This window comes from Atractosteus spatula, chromosome 4, assembly GCF_055471065.1.
Source record: "Atractosteus spatula isolate fAtrSpa1 chromosome 4, fAtrSpa1.hap1, whole genome shotgun sequence".
Taxonomy (NCBI): Eukaryota; Metazoa; Chordata; class Actinopteri; order Semionotiformes; family Lepisosteidae; genus Atractosteus; species Atractosteus spatula.
The window spans coordinates 6,725,186-6,748,982 of record NC_142709.1 but is presented as its reverse complement, the minus strand read 5'-3'; the positions used below and the strand labels follow the sequence as shown (position 1 = coordinate 6,748,982).

The following is a 23,797-nucleotide window of genomic DNA, read 5'->3' as shown; positions in this document are numbered from 1 at the left end:
AAAAATCCAGGTGTTGTATCCTGGTCAGGTGTTGTTTCCTGATATGCGGAAAAATCCAGGCGTTATATCCTGGTCAGATGTTGTATCCTGATATGGGAAAAAACACAGGTGTTGTATCCTGGTACACGACTGCAGTACGGCTGAGGGTAGTACCTCGAATTGTACTCGCAGAAGAGCCGAGGGTGGTAACTCGATTCAAGTGTGTTATTAAAGCCAGGATTTGGAACCTGGTCCATGTTCCCGAATTGTGATAGTTCGTCAGTTTGTCTCGACTGGGGGATTCTGCGGGGCGCATGGGAGACGAGAACATGGTTTGGTGTGAAAAAAAAAAATATTATTGGAGGTGTCTGACTGGGTGTCAGAAAAAAATAATAAATTAGATTAATGTAAAGTGAAACTTAAAAAGAAATATGGACTGTCAGACGGAATTTAGGCTGAACAGGAATGTAGAAAAGTGTATGAACAATGAGCTAAAAATAAACAGAGAAGGGTTTTATTTTAGAGGAATATTTGAAAATTCAACAGAGTATCATAGAGAAAATGGAATGGGATGACACACAAAAATTCCTGACGGAAAAGCTAAAAGCAATGGCTGAACGAAACGAAGTTATATATGCAGAAAAAGAAAAGGCAAAAGGAGAAATAGAACGCCTTAAGAGAATGTGGGAGAAGGGTGGGAATTAGTGTGGAGATTTTTGAAAGAGCATTACCCACCGAAAAGTGATTACAGAAAAGTAACAGCATTTTTACAGAAAGGTTTATAACTATGGATAGTATACTCGGGGTTAGCCGATGAAAAGGAAGTGAATGAAGATACACAGTAATAAAACAGATTTACTTGAGTGGGTTAAAACTGATGTTGATAAGAATGTACAACTGGTGTTGAACCAGCAGACCGAATGAAAAGATTTAATTGAAACTTGTAAATATGCTAAATGAAAAATTGTAGCAATTTATATAGACTCTATATATACATTTGGTGTATGCCACAATTTTGGATGGCGGTGGAGGAATAGGGATTTCCTCAACACGGCAGGGACTCCAGTTAAGAATGCTGGGTTTGTCTCTGAACTGTTAGAAGCTTTGTAGCTACTGACTGAAGTAGCTGTGGTAAAGTGTAAATCACATAATAAAGAAATGTTTCTGGTAACTCGAGGGAACAACTTTGCAGATGCAGCTGTCAGGTGAGCAGTCCTGGTAGAGCAGGAGTCTGAGACCCCTGTGAGACCTCTGTTGGTGAAAAGGGGACAGCTACAGGACATTCAGGCTGAGGCCTCTAAAGCAGAGAAATGGACATGGTTAGAAAAGAATGTGGGGCTGCATGATGATTGGGTGTGGTGCTGCCAGCTACAGTTCAGGTGCAGGTGCTGCAGCACATAAGGCTTGCTCCTGAAGAACCTTTCATGCACTGGCAAATTGACAATTGTAAAGGGAAAACCTGGGCTCTTATAATCTGTTTTCCCAGTGGGTTGCTGCCACTGCCTCTGTGTCTACCAAACACTTGATGACAGAGATAAGCCCTCGGTGGGCATGGGTAAATAGTTCTGCCTTTAGTCTGAGTGTAACTTAAATGTATTAGAATGGAACGAACCGTATGCTCCCTGCTATAATCACAGTTCTATTCCATCCTCTATTAGGGTGATAAACAGGTGTTTAGGTGAGTGAAGAGTAAGTGTATTCCAGACAATTCTGAGCACATAAATGACTTAGCACAGCACATCTATGATGATGAAAAAAAAAATCATAATTATAATCCAGATGATTGGGGCATTGGTGCGTGGCTACAGTCTGTGCTAGGAACATGGAGAGGGTCTCTGGTTCAATACATATTTGTGGGTCTGGTATTTTGGACCGATGCTGCTGCTTCTGTGCTAATTGTACGCCCTGAAGGGATCACGGAGGTCAAGAATGATTTCATGGGAAAGGTTTCTAGATCTCTTATCTAGTGGCAGAACCTGATTGGTAGAACAATATGGTTCTAAGGGGGGAATGAAGAGATAAGAGAGCTGCCCGGGAAGTGAGATAATAATATAATTTCTTGTTTTTCTATTTTTTTGCAAACTATGCGGTCTAGTGGCTTGAAGTAGGCTTTGTGCTCAAATATATATAAAGATGCTGCCTGTCCTTGGTCAGTAAGATAAAGGGCATGTATTTGGTAAGCTGGCTGTATGCCCATAACATGAAAAGAACTAACTGTTGTCTAGTCTGCAACTTAGATATAATTAATTGGCATGTGTTGCTGTCTTATCATTTGTTTAGAATGTGTCATAGTCTTTTTGTTTTAAGGTATAAAGGACCATCTTCAGCTACTTATTTTTAAGCCTGGGGGTTGCAAGCCAGACTTCCATATGCATATGAAATAAAGAGACTTCTGCTTCACAGACACCTGAACTTTGTCATTTGTATGACACGACACCCAACAAAGTGATGTCTAGAAATATACCTGAGCGGTTGGTATAATTAGAGGCACGTGAATTCTTTGTTCTCTGGCACAGCTTTGTTGAGAGGAGTAATAATCCAGGCACACTTTATAACCATAAAGTAAATCCTGTACATGTGCACAAGTCTGTAAAATATCCTGGTGCTCGACTGCATTCATTAATCTATCTGGGCTACTAGTTACACATATGCTTATTTATTGTGTTTAGATATAGTTGCATTTTAAAGTACCTGTGTCAGGCTATTGTTAAGCTACTTTTCAGGCCTTCTTTTATGGGTTTCATGTTCTAATTGTGCTTTTTCTATAGGTTCAACCAATGATATAATCCGTCTGAACTTGCTTGCCTTTACTTCTTCATCTTACTTTCTGTCTGCCTCTTCTTTTTCTACTCCCATCATATCCTCCTCATCGTTCTCTACTCCCTCTGATTCTACCACATCACTGCCCTCACAATCTCATCTGTATCAGTCTATCACACCAGCTCGCTCTTACTCTTCTTTCTCTGGCTCTACAGCATCACTGCCCTCCTTCTCCCTTCCCTCTGTAACAGCCACCTCTGACTCTCATCCCTCTGATGCTACAACACCACTTCCTCCCATGTCCACTGTTTCTGCCTCTACCCCACCAGCCCACTATTTCTTTACTCCCCCTGAGACTCCAACGTCACTCTCTCCTCCCTCTTCCTCTGTTATAACAGACACCTCTTTCTCTCCTTCCTCTGACACTCCAGCAACAACCCCTCCTGTCTCTACTCCCTTTCTTTCTACTACAACAGCTGCCTATCCTCCATCTCCTCCCTCTCTTTCTGCTACAACAGCCTCTACTGACTCCTCTTCCCCTGAGACTCCAACATCACTCTCTCCTGCTTCTTCTCCTGCTATCACAGACTCCTCTGACTCTCCCCCCACAACCCTCTCTCATCCACCTGAGTCTACACCACCATCCATCACTACCTTTCCTACCTCTGCCTCTACCCCACCAGCCCACTATTTCTCTACTCCCCCTGAGACTCCAACGTCACTCTCTCCTCCCTCTTCCTCTGTTATAACAGACACCTCTTTCTCTCCTTCCTCTGACACTCCAGCAACAACCCCTCCTGTCTCTACTCCCTTTCTTTCTACTACAACAGCTGCCTATCCTCCATCTCCTCCCTCTCTTTCTGCTACAACAGCCTCTACTGACTCCTCTTCCCCTGAGACTCCAACATCACTCTCTCCTGCTTCTTCTCCTGCTATCACAGACTCCTCTGACTCTCCCCCCACAACCCTCTCTCATCCACCTGAGTCTACACCACCATCCATCACTACCTTTCCTACCTCTGCCTCTACCCCACCAGCCCACAATTTCTCTGCTCCTCCTGAGACTCCAATATCACTCTCTCCTCCCTCTTCCTCTGTTATAACAGACACCTCTTTCTCTCCTTCCTCTGACAATCCAGCAACAACCCCTCCTGTCTCTACTCCCTTTCTTTCTACTACAACAGCTGCCTATCCTCCATCTCCTCCCTCTCTTTCTGCTACAACAGCCTCTACTGACTCCTCTTCCCCTGAGACTCCAACATCACTCTCTCCTGCTTCTTCTCCTGTTATCACAGACTCCTCTGACTCTCCCCCCACAACCCTCTCTCATCCACCTGAGTCTACACCACCATCCATCACTACCTTTCCTACCTCTGCCTCTACCCCACCAGCCCACAATTTCTCTGCTCCTCCTGAGACTCCAATATCACTCTCTCCTCCCTCTTCCTCTGTTATAACAGACACCTCTTTCTCTCCTTCCTCTGACACTCCAGCAACAACCCCTCCTGTCTCTACTCCCTTTCTTTCTACTACAACAGCTGCCTATCCTCCATCTCCTCCCTCTCTTTCTGCTACAACAGCCTCTACTGACTCCTCTCCCCCTGAGACTCCATCACTCTCTCCTGCTTCTTTTCCTGCTATCACAGACTCCTCTGACTCTCCCACCACAACCCTCTCTCATCCACCTGAGTCTACACCACCATCCATCATTACCTTTCCTACCTCTGCCTCTACCCCACCAGCCCCCACTTTCTCTGCTCCCCCTGAGACTCCAACATCACTCTCTCCTCCCTCTTCCTCTGTTATAACAGACACCTCTTTCTCTCCTTCCTCTGACACTCCAGCAACAACCCCTCCTGTCTCTACTCCCTTTCTTTCTACTACAACAGCTGCCTATCCTCCATCTCCTCCCTCTCTTTCTGCTACAACAGCCTCTACTGACTCCTCTCCCCCTGAGACTCCATCACTCTCTCCTGCTTCTTCTCCTGCTATCACAGACTCCTCTGACTCTCCCACCACAACCCTCTCTCATCCACCTGAGTCTACACCACCATCCATCACTACCTTTCCTACCTCTGCCTCTACCCCACCAGCCCCCACTTTCTCTGCTCCCCCTGAGACTCCAACATCACTCTCTCCTCCCTCTTCCTCTGTTATAACAGACACCTCTTTCTCTCCTTCCTCTGACACTCCAGCAACAACCCCTCCTGTCTCTACTCCCTTTCTTTCTACTACAACAGCTGCCTATCCTCCATCTCCTCCCTCTCTTTCTGCTACAACAGCCTCTACTGACTCCTCTTCCCCTGAGACTCCAACATCACTCTCTCCTGCTTCTTCTCCTGCTATCACAGACTCCTCTGACTCTCCCACCACAACCCTCTCTCATCCACCTGAGTCTACACCACCATCCATCACTACCTTTCCTACCTCTGCCTCTACCCCACCAGCCCCCACTTTCTCTGCTCCCCCTGAGACTCCAACATCACTCTCTCCTCCCTCTTCCTCTGTTATAACAGACACCTCTTTCTCTCCTTCCTCTGACACTCCAGCAACAACCCCTCCTGTCTCTACTCCCTTTCTTTCTACTAAAACAGCTGCCTATCCTCCATCTCCTCCCTCTCTTTCTGCTACAACAGCCTCTACTGACTCCTCTCCCCCTGAGACTCCAACATCACTCTCTCCTGCTTCTTCTCCTGCTATCACAGACTCCTCTGACTCTCCCCCCACAACCCTCTCTCATCCACCTGAGTCTACACCACCATCCATCACTACCTTTCCTACCTCTGCCTCTACCCCACCAGCCCCCACTTTCTCTGCTCCCCCTGAGACTCCAACATCACTCTCTCCTCCCTCTTCCTCTGTTATAACAGACACCTCTTTCTCTCCTTCCTCTGACAATCCAGCAACAACCCCTCCTGTCTCTACTCCCTTTCTTTCTACTACAACAGCTGCCTATCCTCCATCTCCTCCCTCTCTTTCTGCTACAACAGCCTCTACTGACTCCTCTTCCCCTGAGACTCCAACATCACTCTCTCCTGCTTCTTCTCCTGCTATCACAGACTCCTCTGACTCTCCCCCCACAACCCTCTCTCATCCACCTGAGTCTACACCACCATCCATCACTACCTTTCCTACCTCTGCTTCTACCCCACCAGCCCCCACTTTCTCTCCTTCTTCTGACACTACAACAGCACCCCTTCCCTCCACTCCTTCCAGCGCTGTCACTGCCACGCCCTCCCTCCTTCCTCTCTCTTCCACTCTCTCTGCCTCTCCGTCATCTTCTGCTGCCCCTCACATTTCCACTCCTGACGCTCCATGTGAGAACAACGGGACATTCCTGAATGGAAGCTGTATTTGTCAAGGTGGATCATATGGGGATAAGTGCGAGTTCAGTGAGTATGTACTGTAATTCTATACGTGTGATTCCATGCTGAGCTATTAAGAGAGTATATTTGTATATACTTTTACCCAAATTTATAATTGCAGATGCACAGTTACACTTTGCTGTGGATTGCCTAGTGTGATAAATTAAACTAAACTTGGTGAAGTGTTTTTTTACATTCCTTTCCTAGAGACTGATTTTCACCAAAATGCTTTGTGATGCCCCCCCCCCCCTTTTTTGCAAAGTATTTGGGCTTAGCTGAGCTCGCACAAAAGTGGTACTGTATACACTTTAGAGCAGGAAGGATTGTCAACCCCTAAAGCTCAGTGCAACCGTGTTGTAAATTATTGTCAGAATTCCGGCGACTGTCGGTCAAATTCAGTCACTTGAATTATAACAGGAATTTACAATATGGTTGTATTGTGCTTTAAGGGGTTCACAACCCTTCCTGCTCAAAACCGTGTAGCAATTTATACTGTATATCTTTCCATTATCTTTTTAGAATTGTATAATATTAAACTTTCCAAAGAACCAAACCTAATCATACTGCACTAATTAGAAAGTAAGTACACTGAAAAGTATTGCATTAAACCAGCAGTGATTCATTTTCCTGAACTGTGCATTTCTTAAGCCAATTAATCATTTTTCATATATTTTTGGATTATTTATTCTTTCTTTCTAATGGAACTGTTTCCCCCCAGTATAGTAATACATGATAACATATTTCTGTTTCATTTCATGTTATTAAAAATTGCGTAGGCTATCCTTTTCTAGAAGCACAGTGACGTGAGCACTGCCGAGATTCTTTTGTTAAGAATCGCTTTAAGGGCACCCAAAGGGTTTTGTAGGACAGTATCTTATTTCCGTTTTACACCATCGATGAGTGTCGGAAGATTTTCAAAATAAATTTCCATCATCGAATCTACTGGCCTTGTATGATCAACAAAAATTAAATCTGTACGTTCTTTTTATTTTAAGCAATCCTCTGGGACGTTTTATTTGTTCTAATTCCCAGTATTTTCAGCCAATACAGTCTGTCATTGAGCTAATCTATTATGCAATATTTATGCTTGTTTATATCTACCCCCTCTCTTTCTACTATAACAACCTCTATAGCCATCTATAGACTCCACCCAGTTTTTTATGTTTGTTAATGTGTAAAAGAATGGACTGCTGTACCTGTGAACACGAAAGTGTTTATTGATCTGTTCACGATGTCTGTGGGATACAGGAACGCAAGGCTGTCGATAGGCACACTATTTGGAGTAATTACTGCGGCAATCTGGGTGGCGTTTTGTTGGCAATTTTATGAAAGGTTCAAGCCAGGTAAGGCGTGTGTGAGATGGTGTGGAGGAGACTGGCGTAGTACTGTTATAGTACTGTCAGAAAGAGAGCTCAGTTACATCTGTAAAATGGTTCCAGTTGTTAAGCATATATTTGATAGATTTTATCACACAGTAAAATATAGCTTGTATGTAGCTCTTTTTGAAGGAATACAGATCATTTTGTTTGAGATAAGATCAATACCAGGAGATTCCAAACACAGAAATTAAGAATATACAGGTCTACTGTATATGAACTAATTTAAACAATTGATTGTGAATTGTGTTTTTTTAATATACTGATATTCAACAGCACATTATACTTTCTTGCAATCTTCATAATATCATTTTTTACACAGCGAATGTGGTTAATTTTTTAATTTTATTTTATTTCAACTTTACAGTATGCAAACATAAAGTTATAAACATCTTATAGCTTTACTTCTGCAAGAAAAAGACTTTGGAAGACTTGTGCTCACTATATGCAACATCTATTGAATTATTAACATTAGATGCAATTAGAGGTTTAACTGTAAAAATTAGTTTTAACACTCATCAATGACTGGTCTTTCATGGTTCCACTTGTAAAAACACATCATAACACATAAAACAAATCTATAGGCTATTTTATCCAAATCCTGGTATTGCGTTTACTGCTGCATTGTGCATTTCATTAATGAATCTGTAGGATGCCATGGTAGAACAGTAGTTTAGGACTACGTTCTTGGTCTTGTGTTTGAGTTTAGATTGGGTTACCTTCTCTGTGGAGTTTATATGTCCTCCCTGTATCCTTGTGGGTTGTCTTTGGGTACTTAGGCTTCCTCTAACATTCCCAAGTAATGCTGAAAGGACTGAATTGTCAGTGTGACTGAATTGTCCCCGTGATACTCCAGTCTTCAGTGTTGTGTGCTGTTCCATTCTGTGCTCTATTCTTCTAGGACAGATTCCAGCTTGCTGTGACCTTCACCAAGTGGCGTGGCTTTCTGATACTGGAATATATATATTTTTAATTCTCTTACAATTCACGATCTGTACTTGAAAATGATTTCTGTTGTCATAAATAGTTTTATCAAGAAGCAGATGATAAGACTGTCAATAAATGTCCTGCTGTGGGACAACATGCAAGGTTAAACAGGCTGCACACATATTGTTTATTTACTGTAGATTACCTACAAAAACTTCCAATTTCTGTTGCCTCCAAGATATCATTTTAAACCATTTATAAATTCGAGCTTGATTTGTGAAGAAACCAGAGGACATTGCAACCCTACAAAAGATGGTTTTGCAAACCTTGCTATGACTGAATTAGAGATAACGTAAATGTTGTCTCAGAAATGCATCTTGTAAAGCCAAAAATAATCTTGCATGTTCTCATTAATCATTGTGTTTGTTTTTCTTCTTAGACTCATCTACTACTGTAACATCTTCTACTACAGCATCTCCACTCACTTCTCCCTCTACCACTGTAACCCTGCCATCTGCTCTCTCTACTTCTGTCTCAACTCTCTCTTCTTCCACTGCCTCTTCCACTGCCTCTCCTGCTACGTTGCCTGCTACAACCCCCCCTTGGTGTGAGAACAGTGGAAGATACCAAGATGGGATCTGTGTTTGTCCTGATGAATGGTACGGGGATAAATGCGAAAAAGGTTAGAATTTTGATGTGTAGAAAATGTAACCTCATAAACAAAATACAGGGAATGGTTTTAATTATATCTGGAAGAAAGGTTAAAGAGTGGGGTTCATGCAGCTTGTCTTGTAGTTAGTAGCTAATTGATCCAAAGAATTTGTGCATGTATTTCTTGAAAACAATCAGGTATAACAGCTTCAACAACAAGAAGCTGTGCAGCTTCTTCTGTCTGACAGATGTACTTGCTGACATTTACTAACAATTCCAACACATTTTTCTCCAGGTACAGCTCATATGAGAAGTAACTGTCCCACATCTAAGATCACACAGGATTCTAGCTCCCCAGCATTTCAGTAACTGAAATTAAGAAGAATATAGTCATGCATCATGATAGTCATTGTCCAGGATTAAAATTGTCTCATTTATTGCATTTCTACATTCGAGCCTGGGTGCGGTTTCAAAACACTGTCCTGCTTAAAAAATAAAATAACAACCTTAAAGAAGTTACTTTGAGAAATACTTTTTATTTTGTCAAAAGACTGTTTATTGTTACATTTTCTAAATCATGTAGGGAAAGAATAAAAAAGGCAAACAGAATGTCAGGATACTGTATAAGGTTAAACGTGTAGAATTTCAAGGTCAAGGGATATTACTGTAGGTTAAACTTGAACTATGTACTAATAAGACCTCATTTGGAACATTGTGTATAATCGGGTTCACCACGTTACAAAAAAGATATCGCTGTTCTGGGATCTGCCCACAAAAGAGTACAAAAGCGACCACATGTAATCCATTAAAAACTTGAAAGAGTATCCTGTAATGATAGACTAAAATAATTTAGTCTTTTAACAGAGAAGACTACGACGGGACAGAATTCTCACTGACACTGACGCACCAATGGATTTAATCGGAAACAACAGTGAAGCACAAATGTTCTTTCTCAGCATTAATACAGGAAGTTTTTGCTATCCAGGCATGTCGATTATGCTAATTTGCAGGCTTCTTCCAAGAAGAGACTGGATGAGATCCCTGGATCAATTAGGTTCTAGCAAACAAACAAGCCAGATGAGCCAATGATGTCCTCTTGTTTGTAGCTTATGTTCTTATAAAAACATTTATAGTTAAAAAACGAACAGCGTGCTTGTTTCATCCAGTATTATGAGGTAACAACATTTTGAGCAACACTCTTGTGTCTTCTTCTGTTAGCTTTTTTCTGCAACAGTAGTGTTGTCAATTCTGCTGGTGAAATCCTCACGTTTGATGCAATTGTGGTTGGCTGGTTTGGTTACTCCAAGGAGCAGTGTGGAATAGGAACACCTAATGGTATGTGCACCTCTTTATAAAATGTTTCTATTATAAAATAGAACAGTAAAGCACAGTGATAGTGCTGTATGATGAGAGTTAATTAATTGTGGTAAGCACCTTGCAGAACATATGAATGTACACTCAAGCATTGTAAAAGCAAGGTAAATGATGTTAAAATGTGTAGGAACAAACGTGGGAAAACTGTGAAGTAGTTATGACAAATCACTAACTCTGCAAAGCTTCCTTTGTGTGCATTTGTTTTACTGTCAGTGAAATAGTGTAAGCAGGTGACAACTTATACGCGCATTCACACTTTACGATGACGTAATGTGGCAAGAAGCAGTTCCTTCCCAAGAAAAAATACACATTAAATACGTTATTAATATTATTACTACAATATATTTAAATTAAATTCCAGACTTGAACCTTATTGAACATTTGTGGGTTGAAATGTGATAATCTGTGACATTGAGGGCTCAAAGCCCAGTGAACAGGCACATGCCTTTCAAGTCTTCATGACAGGAGTTGCACAGAATCCTGTTGTTGAACAGTGTTAGCCATTTAGGCAGGATTAGGAATTACCCATGTCTGTCTGAACTATAATCACCCTACTCCCCATCTCGCAACCTTCGGTCCTCTAATTCTGGTCTCCTAACTGTCCCCCAAGCCTGTCTACACTCTATGGGTGACAGGGCCTTCTCCTGTTATGCCCCTAAGCTCTGGAACTCTCTCCCCAAGGATATCAGAGAGTCACCTTCTCTAAAATCCTTCAAATCCAGACTCAAAACCTTCTTCTTTAGAAGAGCCTGTGCTTAACTGGTTCCACTCTTTACCCCTCTGCTCCTACTGTATTTAGTACCACCATCCACTGTCTCCTCTGTGTATTCTCATCGTGTTTATCTTGTGTATTTTTTATTGTTTAATTGTTGTTGTTGCTGTTGTCATTCACCTATAAAGGTGCTATATAAAGTAAAGTTTATTATTATTATGTCATGCCATTTAAAAAAATAACAGAATGCCTACTACAAGAAAGATTTTGTGATTTTCCTGATAACTTTGGGAATTTGTTGCACTTATAAGGGATTATAACAAACAAAAGAAATTATAAAAGAAATTTCACAAAAAACTGTCATTTTTTGTTAATAATGTTAATGTTAATGTTTCTTTATTAGCCCTATACAATTTCTTGCATTAGGAATTCATCTTTTCGCATACCCCAGCTTTTCTCCATGAGACACAGACACACAGACAAGGAGAGAAGCTTGGGGTCAGAGCGTTTTTAATGCATATTTGCATTACTGTACAGACCCACTTTTTCTTTAGTTTATATAACTGCAATATTCTATGTGCAGAGAACACATTACAAAGGTATAATGCTTAATCTAATGGGTTTATTTCACACATTAACATAAAATGACTGTAGTATTTTCCTAAAAAATGTTTAATCCAAGATACATCGCATCAGAATTGGAGCTACTTTAAGGCATTATGTATTTGTTCTAGCTGGTATTTCTAAGGCATCTCGGAGATGTACAAATACTACTCTGGGTCCAACATTAGACAAACCCATCTTCGTGAGCTGTAGTAGGACCCTGGGTAGCCTGGCAGAGCAGGTAAGCAGCGAAAATCCCCCTGCAGAGGGGGTTTTGCAAGACACAGCACAATTCCTATGCTTTATTTGCCCTGTGAATAAAACATTTACAGGTATTGGTAGTGTTTGTTGGGCTTTTTATTTATGCACAGCACATTGTGTAATTAAAGATGCAATACTGTACACAAGAATTACGTTAAATAATTTTGTTGTTTTGTGTGTTGTAGGCATGACATTTAGTCACCTAGGTCAGAATGGGCTTTACATCTTGGGTAATGCTATACCGTGTGCTGTGAAATTTATGTACTTGTTAATACAAAAAAAGTACAATATCTTTTATTTTAAAAGCCACATTGACATGGCAGCTTTGAAATAATCTGGCAAGATAGGATACAAGAACCAGACAGGATATGACAGTTGTTAATTAAAGTTGTTAATTTAGTTGTTAACAGTTAACAACTAACTACTAAACTAAATTAACAGTTGTTAATGAAATTCATGCCCTGTGAGGTATTAAAGCCTGGCTAAAGGAATTATACGATAGCTGGGGTTTATTGGGTTGAATAAAACTGTGGAAGATTAATGTTTTACCTGCTTGCACATTTTCATGCTTTTTGAAGAAAGAGATATACTGTGGGTTGTGCTACAGGGTTGTAACTGAGCCAATTAATTAGGGAGTAGTCCAAACAGATAAAAAAACTGATATGCAAAGGAGATGTTTATTGCACTGTAAGAGGTTTTACAGTTTTTAACCTATGGACTAGATTTAGAAAAAATGTTGAATGTGTTGTTGATGCTTTTCAGTGCGCAATATAAATGCTTCTGAAGGCTGGAAAACAGAATTTATCATTGTGAATATATATTAGATTTGTATTCATCTCGTGACACTATGACAATGAATTCCTTCTTACAAATAAATAGTCTCCAGAGAATGATCTGTTAGAAAATTAAATTTTCTGAGTATTGGAACTATTAACAATATTATGTTAGTTACCAGTAGGATTCAACGAATCAATGGATATCTTATCTTTTTAACATAAAAATAACAGTAGCGATTCTTGATTTTTCCTAAAAGATCAAAAACAACCAGACGGATTTGCTGGAGATTGCCAGCAACACTCAGATTATGACTTCCCAGCCTGAGAAGTTAACTGCTCAGGAGATCTCCAGTGCAGCAGAGATCATGAGGGTGATTCTCAATGCCTCCACCACAGCCTTCACTGAGGTAAAGACATAGGATTGAACACAGAGGGAGGCAGGGAGAAGGACTGATGTTTGTACAATACGTCCATTTTTCTCAGACCTACCTGAGCTAACAAGTTAAGCTCTGACTCACACTGTTGTCCCCACTCTGCCAGCACTGCAATAATGAGAGGCTAAGGCAACACGGACCTATCTACTGTAGCTACCACGTTACACAATAGTCGATAATGTAGAAGAATATGACTTTACATTGAACAGGCATTATTTTAAAACCTCTTCAAGTACCACATATGTGCAGTGCCTTCTAAAAGTATTGGAACAGCAGAGGAAAAGCTGTCATTTATGTTTTGCAGTCAAGAAACATATTTCTTTATTATGACAATTATCATAATTACTGTGATATTCAGGAATGTGATTATGTAAATAATGTATATTTTATTTTAGGGTCCATATATTTCATCACGTTAGAACAGAAACATACTTTGTATTCATCCCAGTGATTTTGCGAGGCCCAGAGTCCACCACAATTAATTTCAGTTAATTTCAAAGTAGAAAAGTTGGTATTGTGTTGCAATAATTTGGGGGAATAACTCTATGAAGTACACAAAGCTTTAAGCTCACCAAAGCAAACTCTTTTAAAGATGCTTTGCCATGCCTTTGCTACAGGCATCCTGAGTTCTTGTCCATTACTGAGAAACTTTAATTTTTTTCTTCAGCATGTAGAATGCATGCTCAATTAGATTTAAATTACACCTAGAGAGTCCAAGGATTTCTGCTTTTTTTTCTACTGATGCATTGGCTATATGGTCTGGGACTTCTGTCATCCTGTTTCGTGCTGCACGGTGAGGTGACCACCCAATACATTTGCAAGTATTTTCTTTTGCAGAATTAGACAAATTTATTTTGTTTATCAGAATTAATTCTACTTCTGCCATCATTTGTTCATCAACAAAGAGCAGCCAGTTCCCTTACCCAGGTCATGATATTGCTCCTCCTTCATTTAGGTCAAATATAAAACTGCTCAGCAAGTAATAAATGAAAAGAGAACTGTTAATGTCGAAGGGAGTTTATTCATGTCAGGCTACTGTTTTTCTTGATGATGTCACAGCTAAATAGTTGGACATTCCTGCAGCAGTTTCTTTGGAATTAATACTGTGTTTAAATTAAATATGTATCATAAACGTGGTCTGGAATTTTTTATTGTTTTAGGATATAGCTGTTTTTGCTGTGACCACTGTTAGTCAACTACTGAATGCAAGTGATGCTGAGTTGTCATCAGACAGCGTTATGAAGAACCTAAACAGGTATGTTACGGTCAGAACATGGTAACAATTTGAACTGCAAAATGGGCAAAATACTAGCGCACCTCTGTAGCATTGTAAAAGATGGAATTTCCACATGTCTATGACCACAGACAAATGAAGGTGGAGTAAGAAAAAAAGAGAAAATCACAAAAGGGAGTAATTGAAAGAGTTTTCAAAATTATTTTTTTTGATAGATTTATTTATGGGTGTCCCAAAGCTTATGCTAAAATGTCAAATACTTTATAATATTCTTGCAGATAATGGGGGCAGTTTTAGCTGGGATTAGCTTGTTTGCACTTCTCATCTTGATTGCCTTATATTAAAGGTCTGGAAAAATGTGTATTGTTGTCCCATATTTTCATCTGGGCCTTGAGACTATTAAATCTTTATTGCCATATTAAATGATAAATAAAGGTTTATTCCATGCTGAAAAATGAAGAAAAAAACACAGCGTTTCTTTTCTTCTGTTTTCAGCATGGAATAAACCTTTACTTGTTCCTTTGCAGCCTACGCATGCTGACGCAGCTCCCTACTTGAACTACTTAAATAATAAATGATAGCTTTTAAATGAGAGATTTAGTCATATAAATCTTTGTATATATTGTTTATCTATATTTTTAATTGAACAATACACATAAGTTCAACTGTGCATTAATACATCAGCTTAATTAAGCAGTAATAATTTACCAAACTACATCTTTAATTGCTTTTAATCAACCAAAGCCTTCGCATAAAATTAATAAGAAATACAGTATAATCAGGCATTGGGTGAATTATTATGAAAGTTAAAATGCTATATACTGCAGCATATTAAGATATTTAGTTTAATTACAGTTATGCTGCCATAAAAATCATAATGATGGCTGACATATTTATATGTTTCCAATGATGCTACTTTGGAACTTTTTATTGAACTATTTAAATCTTTTCAGAAAAAACAGTGAAACACAAACCAGAAAATGCATGTGAAAAATACATAGAAGTAAAGTACATTTAAACCAAGAGTAGGGTTGTTTTTTTATTCATGGCGTTGTAGAAAAGAGGAAGAAGCAATTCAGGCATGTTGCTGGTGTCAACCCTGGCTTCTTTCAGGAAATCCGTCCATGTCTTAATGGGGAATCTTGGAATCATTAATTATCAAGCAGATGCTTGCTGGGTTAAATGGCACTTTCTCATTTGTAACCTTTCTTATGTTGTTTTAGAAATAAATTGATTATCACAGAATGAAATACTGAAGAATGTTTATTTAGCTAAATAAACTGAGACTTTAATTATGTGAAATGACATGCAAAATTGTTTTAGATGTCTTTATTAAATAAGTTATGTGATGTTAGATGTATTACTCTAAACTTTTACCTGTCTCTGCCCTTAATATATAGTCTACTTTTAACTTTAATCCCATTCTTAGCCCTAACCTGAGCCTTAAACCTGAACCTCTGTCTAGTCGTAAGATTTCTATTATCCAGAATCCAAAGCTTCCTTAGAAATACTTTAATTTGCTAATTACCAAACAAAAACTAAACACATAGAAAGGATAACTGTGTTGCACTCATGAAAGAAGAAGTTGAGGGTGCAGTGATATTTAATATGTAATGATGTAAAAACAGAATTTGCAACATAGCAATAACAGGGAGAAATTGTTTGAGCTTGTTTGAATGTTTTAGTGGTGCTCTTTCCTGATTATACAGTCATACTTTACTTATTTTGCCTCCGGATTTATGTTTCCTTCTCTAGGTAATTGCTTTCTTTTATTTTTAAAACACCGATCTTGTGTTTTTGCTCACCTGCAGCTTAACAAAGTCATTGGAAGATTTCTCTCTGGACCAGCATAACATCTCGCAAGTGGTTCAGCCAAATGTGGCAGTGCAGTCTCTGAATGTGACTATGGGCTCCACACAAGGGGTTCAATTTACTGCACTTACAGGTACTGTAAGTGTCACAGTATAGTCACCTCTGACAAGAACCTACATCTCCCTGCTGCACCAAACCTGAAGCTCAGCATTGTAGGCAGAAAATAAATCAGGTCATATTTTTTTAATAGTGTACAGTGTGCTATACAAAACTAGCTGTGTTACCACCTAGTATTCTGATCTTGTCACACCTCAGAAACCAAGCAAGACTGGGCCTGGTCAGTACTGGAATCGGAGATGCTGCACTATAGTACAGTACTGTACTGTAGTATAGTTTATGACATTTTCATATCTTTAATGGCATTCATACGAAAGTAAAGTATGCCTTTTTCAGGGAGCTAGTGGGTATTTCCATTTGTTGTAAAAATGAAGTGAAAACACTCCAGTGCAAGTTTCAGTTCCAGTTGAAGGCAGTGTTAATGTGTCATGGTGATCTTATCAGATGAACTATTGCTTTTTGTCTTGTAGGTGACACAAACAACTTGGTGTCAAACCGCATTATACTCAACACAAATGCTACCCACCTGAGTGTTAACAATAAAACCTCTGTAGATGTCCGAATTTTTGTCAATGTTTCTGCAGGTGAGTAAAGAAGAAATGCATACTTGGAAAGAATATATTTTCTCTTCTAGAGTCTACAGATTCTGAAATGATTTGAAGAGTTTTTGCAGTAAAGCCCTATCTTGGCCAAACCTGCACAATAAATTGGAAAAGTCACTTTTATTATGGTAAGGATTCTATTTCAAAGAGCGCCACATAACATCTAAAAATTAACCTATGAAAAGCTTAAGCAGACATAGAAAGGGTATGTTCTCTAATCAAATTGGAACAGGAACTCTATCAGACCAATTTACAGTAATTACTATTAATAAGAATTTCTTGCATTTATAGAGTAGTGTATGTAGTGTAACTCAGGGGTCTCCAAATCTGTTCCTGAGAACCTCAATCCAGTTAGTTTTACAGGTCTCTGTTTTTAAAGATTGTGATAACCTGTAAAATATTTATAGATTAAGAAAGTAATTTGTCCAGTTAAGATATCTTTAGTCCTTAAGGGCTGGAGAGTACTTAGATTTCACTCCTAAATAATTGCAAGGCATCTATAATGTACCAACACTACGTAGCAGAACAGGTGGAGGACTAAGAAATTATTTTATCAGTTGAATTAAGGGGGGTTTAGTTCATTCAGACTGTGTAAACTCAGAGTGGATTACCTAGGACATCAGATTAGCAGTCCTACTCTTATGAGTTGTGCCACTGGATCTTTAATGACAAAGTAGTTAGGACCACAGTTTAACTGAATATAACAATAAAGGGTGACACCTCTATCAGCAGAATATCCTCTCATGTGAGTTTGAAACTCCAGACTTTGAAGTGCAGAAAGAAGCAAATAAAAAGTCTGAACAAGCATGCAGATAAACTGAAGACAACAGTTGGTGCAGGTCACTCCGGGCCTTGTTTTGCTTGCAAGATCTGACAAGATCCGGCTAAAAATTAATAATGCTGATGACCAGATTTTTTATAACAAATCAGGCACTATGCCTTGATCAGAGAACATATAGTCTGAGACGTTTAGATTGGTGTCACTGAATATACTTCTCTCTTCTCTGTAGAAGCAAAGATGAATGGGCAGATTGGCTTTGTCCTTTATCAAAACGACAAGTTCTTCAGATCCAAGGTTTACAGAAGCACCTTCAATATAAGCAGGAGAGTGATCTCAGGAAGTGTCAAGGGAGGAAAGATTAACCATGTAGATCTTCTCTTCAGCTCACGTGTAAGTTTTCTCTATTTCACTCATTCTGTTCCATAGAAAAATCATGTTCTTCATTGTTCTTCTTTTCCATTGCCAATTATATAACTGGCATTCAAAATTATAGGTAGTGAACAATCTGAGGTGGTCATCCCTCAAGACACTGTCAAAAATGGAACACAGCTGCTTCTGAGGAACTGTCTTCATACCCGTTAGTTAAAGCAAAATCTAATTTTACTGATGCTAATCTTTTTCTCTGAGACAACCTGTTGACAAAGTACAGTTATGAGATTAAACCACATCAGGTCAAATAAGGATTAATTAAGAAAACAAAACTTAAAAGACCCCTGATATATGATATGTCACATTCCCATCCCAATTAATGACTGCAGGTGAAGCTTCCAGGCTGACTGTATTATTGGTTACTGCCTTTTAGGCAGAATCAAGACAGCTCAGCCAACAAAATGCTACCTGAATAATCGGAAACTTAGTTTGTGAATTTGAGAGAAAATACTGGCATGTAAACGTATAGTAATGTATTTCTTGAAAATGCCATTGTAAAGTGTTTAGAGGTTAACCGTTAAGATTGCAAAAGAATGAGAATCTCTGTATGACCAATTTTCAACATACACACACATTATTTAATGTTTCGTAAACCTACAGTATAACAATATGGCAATATCTTCTTACTCTTTGATCAAGCACTTGTTCCTCTGGAAAAAAAAAGGAATTGTGTGGTTTGATTTGTGGTGTTTTATGCTCTGAATTGAAATCATGATGACATAAGATAGGCCACAAATCAGTGGAAGCCATTCAACATATGTTGAATGTTTTTTACTTATTTATCCAACAGAGTCTTCTAAATGACAATGGAGATAAAATTCACTTCCTGGTCTACTTCTCTGGAAGCAGGGTTGTGGTCCATTCACAGTGCAATGGGCAATTGATAGTCTTATTAGTATTCAGAATGTCTACAAACTGTTCTTGTTGGTCAAAGCCTTAGAGCTTACACCTTTGCCTGGTGTTTGTGCAGACTGTCCCCAATGCCACCCTGCATGACCATGCCTGTGTATTCTGGGACTACGATCAAGAGGTTTGGAGTACAGCAGGCTGCACAAAGGGAACAGATGAGTTTGGGAATCTGAGGTGCCAATGCAATCACACCACTAACTTTGCTGTACTAATGGTAAGAACGTTGCTTTCTGCTGTTTATCTCTTGTTAACTTTTCAAGGTCTTCAGCAACATGCCAAAACATCCCTCAGGTTGAATAACTTGACATGTCATGAAACTAAAGCACAGCTTTGCACATTTAAAATCAAATCTTATTCCACTTTTTTATAGACTTTCAAACACGATTACAAATATTCAGCACCATTACAGTGGATAACATTCATTGGATGTGGTCTATCTATTGCAGGACTTTTTCTGACCATTGTAATTCAAATAATAACCAGGTAAGCTCTTTCTGAACTGTTTTTTGATGATAATAGTGCATTATATTATAAAACTTGTAATTTTGAGTCGCATTACAGTTCACCCAAGTATGACAGTTTTCGAAATTATTTTGGATTTAAATGGATTAACAGGACTGAACTGTATTTTGTTTAAATTTGCGAATATTCATTCCGCAGGAAATCTCGTAAGGCCACCCCTACTCTGCTTTTGGTGAGCATCTGCTTGTCAATGCTCATTTTCAACATAGTCTTTATTTCCGGCATCAACAATCCAAATGCCAATAAAACGACCAGGAGCTCGAACACCAGTGAAAACATCCTGCTGGACTCGGACATGCACATTGACAGAGACGAGGGGCCGTGCACAGCTGTAACAGCCCTGCTCCATTATTTTCTTTTGGCTACTTTCACCTGGGCTTTGCTCTATGCTATTCAGATGTATATCCTCCTTGTCGACATCTTCAGACACCCTCCGAAGCACTTCGGATTGATCATGACAGCGATTGGCTGGGGTAAGTAAACTCTTCACATCAATGTCATTGTTGTGCAGTTGCTAAAAAAACATCTCTTGAAGAAATTCAGTATTAAACTGCACTTTTTTACAGGCTTCATTTAATCATGCTTTTTGTGAGATGCTTTGCAAAGAAGCCTTTACCCTCTGATTTGCAAAGATTATTGTGCTTCATCTCAGGAAATGTTTTTTTCTTTATTCGCTTTTTGTTCTTTAATGCATTGTCCAAGTGTCCAGTATTGTGTTTTAAAACGAAGTTTACAAAACTTGGTTGCTTATGTCATGCTTTATAAAAAACAGTAATAGAATGAGTGTAATTGTAAATAGTGTATCACACCATGGAGAGAAATGCACTTTTATTCTCAAAAATAATGTAATTCTGTATAGGTTTCCCTGCAGTGGTGGTGGCTGTAACATTAGGAGCACTATACAGAATTGAGAACCCTTTAAACTATCGCCAAGAGGAATTGTGAGTAAATTTGATGCTGGGTATTTCTAGTGAGTCGCAAAGGAATCATGAAACAGGTTAAAGTTTGACTTGAGTCATGTTTACCTTTCCCTGAACCTAAGAAAAGTAACTTTTCTTGTTTAAGTTGCATATGAATGTGCTATAAGGTTGTCAATCAACCAACTGCACAAAATAATTCCGTTTGTATATACTTTAAAGTACAAAGTTAAGACAGTAAGTTTTTGGAAAGTTTTGTAGAAAACACTGTACAGTCATACATTCAGTTGTATTCTACACACAGTAAAAAATGAAAAGGGAACATACTTTTGGAAACTGACTTTTTAAAATTTGAGTAGTTCTTTGTCAGGGTATTGCGTTCTTGTATGAGAAAGTTGTGTTGTGCTGAATGTTGTGAGAAACAGATACAACAAATTGTAATGAATAATAAACATATTTTGTGAAGGCATTGGCCAAAAATAAAATCTATGTACAGTTCCTTTGTTATCAGAGGAGCATATCTGCTGCTATTCCAGTTGAAATTAGTTAATTATAAGCTGTGTAGAAAATGGCTGTATATCTGAGATGTCAGTGACAATTAAGTTTAATTAATCATATTTAATAAAGTACACCACGGTTGTTCATCCAAAAACACCAATACTTTTGTACGGAACTTTAAAGAACAGTTTTTTGTACTTTAAAGTTTGTGGTTCAACTATTGTTTTTCAGCTGCTGGCTGGCTGCTCTGGACAGTCAGGGAAGATTTGACATCAGAAAACCAATGTTATGGGCATTTCTTCTCCCAGTGGCCTTAATCCTATTATCCAACATGGTAATACTGGTCTGTGTCATACTCACTTTGTGCAAGAACAATCCTGCTTTAAAAAGGTATTTTTCATTGTGGCAACAGCAATAACCTTGATACTGTATTTTGGATACAGTGATCTAGCCTTTTCTGTAAATACTGTATGTTAGTAGTTTTATTGAGTTTGGGTAGCAGTGTTAAATGACTGAAAATCATTGTACTGTTACAAAACCTCAATTTCTCCCATTTTCGTCTCTTGGCGCTTTTGCTAATTGATCTTTATTCTAATTAACAAAATAGTTGACAGTTATTTGAAAACTTAAAAAGAAATGAATCTCACCTCTGTTACTGTTACTAGTTTTTAAGATGTCTAAGAATAAAAAATCACTATTTGAACCACTGTTTCATTAAAATAAATAATGAGCTCAGACAGCGGAATTTATAGGGGAGCCCATCGTTTTAAAGCTCTTGGATTGGACCTGATTATAGTGGAATAACCTCCATGGAACAAAACCATAATCATATGAATGCTCTTTTTTTGCCAGCACAAAGAAGAATTCTTACCTGAAGAAGCTGCTCAGCAGTCTCTCTATTGCTGTGGTGCTGGGTATATCCTGGGTGCTGGGCTACCTGATGTTGATAGACCACCAGCAGTCCCAGAAGGTCTTTAGTTACATATTCTGCATTCTAAACACCACTCAGGTATTTAAACATAAATCATATATATATTTTACATCTGTAGCAAAATTTACAGTGGGAATAACAAAGTAATATTTAAAATGTATCACTAAAATATATCAATATTTATCAGAAAATAAAATACTTGGCTCATCTATTTACATTATTGTAATACAGATAATAATTTTAAATTACACTCTTCCTGAACTGTCTTTTTGCAACTACTACAAATGTAGATTAGTAAAAATCTAAACAAATGCATTTCACTGACTTCTTTTCACTACAGGGGCTACAGATATTCTTTTTGTTTGTGGTTCGAACACCTTTCTTCAGGAAGAAGGTGTCAGACATCTTTTATTCTATCCCTGCTCCTGAAATTCACCTGCACTCAAAGACGTTCATCTTGAAGTACAAACATCAAGGTTATGTGGGAAGATACAAGAAGACTGATACTTCCTTTACTTCTGTTTTCTAAATTCTGTTGTTTAAGTATCCCTTTTCCCCTTTTTTTTCTTAAAAAAACTAAGTGAGTTGATTTGGAGCTGACAGTCCTTAGCTGAGTATATTCTCCTATTTATTTCCTAAAGCCCGTTTGTCTCTTGACTACCTGCAGACACTGTTTACTGTAATAAATTATTTAACATTTTCCATAATATATGTGCAATAGAACTATTCTTGTCTATGCTCTCTTACTTTTTGCAATTTAAGTTTCATGTACCACATAGTGAATATGAAGTGTTTGTTTTAAGAAAATCTTAATGAGTGCTTAAGAAAAAGAAAGATATATAATAATATGTTTTAACATTTTGAAATATCTATTTAAATCATGTTTGTCCTTAGCCTTTTCTAGGAAACAGTTTATAAACAAATGGACAGAGTTGCTGTTAGTTGTTTACTGTAATTATGTAGAATAAAACTTTTTGTGTGTGGTATTTTGTCTAACCTGAAGAGGGATATGCTGCACTATTACTGTCACCTTTAAATGTAGGGCTTTTGCTTTGTAGCTGACTGTGCCACCTAAGAATTTTAAGGTTTCCAGGACCCTTTTTATCTCCAGTGACATGTTCTTTTTATCTCCCAGAACCACCAGTGCATCCACAGACCGTACAATACAGCTGTGCTCCATAATTACACCTTTGATTACAGTTTATCAATCTACCCATCATATACAAGCATCCCCATTGCACAGTTTCTGTAACTGACTAGCACAGACACAGACAGGTTGTGCAGCAGACATTTCACCACAGAAATGTTCCAGCATTATCTGCATGCAGAGTTAACAAGTAAGTTGTATTTGTAGGCAAAACCGTCTCGGAGTTGAGAGCAACACCTCCATGGGATTAAAAGAGAGGCTTGTGAATACAAGCCTGTTTACAATTAATAAGGTGGTTTCATGTCAGCAGAAAGTTTGGTTACATCAAAATATGGCGCTGCGCATACCTGGATATTTCGTCTATTTTGTGATGGAAATTGGAGGTTTTACAAGTTACTGTGCACATTTTACTCTCATTGTGGTCTGAAATGCAGTCATTGACGCTGATTCTTTCTAATACAGAAAATATAAAAATAGTAGCGCAGTTCCCCTTTAACTGCTTGGAGCTCATCGATCTGCTGGCTACTGTATGTACATTAGGCTGTTGGCCAGGGGTACCGATGCACTGTGTATTCACAGGTTGCTCTAGCGCCCCCTCACCTCAGGAGGAGGCCCAGTTAGACCTGTCACACAAGCCCACGTCACCTCTGACCTGGGTGGTAATTAAAGTGTCTGGGCAA

At 38.6% G+C, this 23,797-nt stretch overlaps 1 protein-coding gene across 1 annotated transcript; it reads left to right on the top strand.

Annotated features, from left to right (window-relative positions):
* Positions 1-8,953: 8,953 nt before the first annotated feature.
* On the top strand, positions 8,954-22,777 carry LOC148835743 (adhesion G protein-coupled receptor G7; the record flags this gene model as incomplete). The annotated part of the gene is made up of 15 exons (XM_088913036.1): positions 8,954-9,089; positions 10,277-10,393; positions 11,879-11,988; positions 13,042-13,191; positions 14,379-14,473; positions 16,264-16,397; positions 16,852-16,965; positions 17,994-18,154; positions 19,164-19,316; positions 19,473-19,585; positions 19,763-20,097; positions 20,484-20,565; positions 21,271-21,429; positions 21,892-22,048; positions 22,311-22,777. Coding segments are annotated over 15 exons (2,205 nt in total), but the record flags the coding sequence as incomplete, so codon positions are not given.
* Between the last annotated feature and the right edge of the window lie 1,020 nt (positions 22,778-23,797).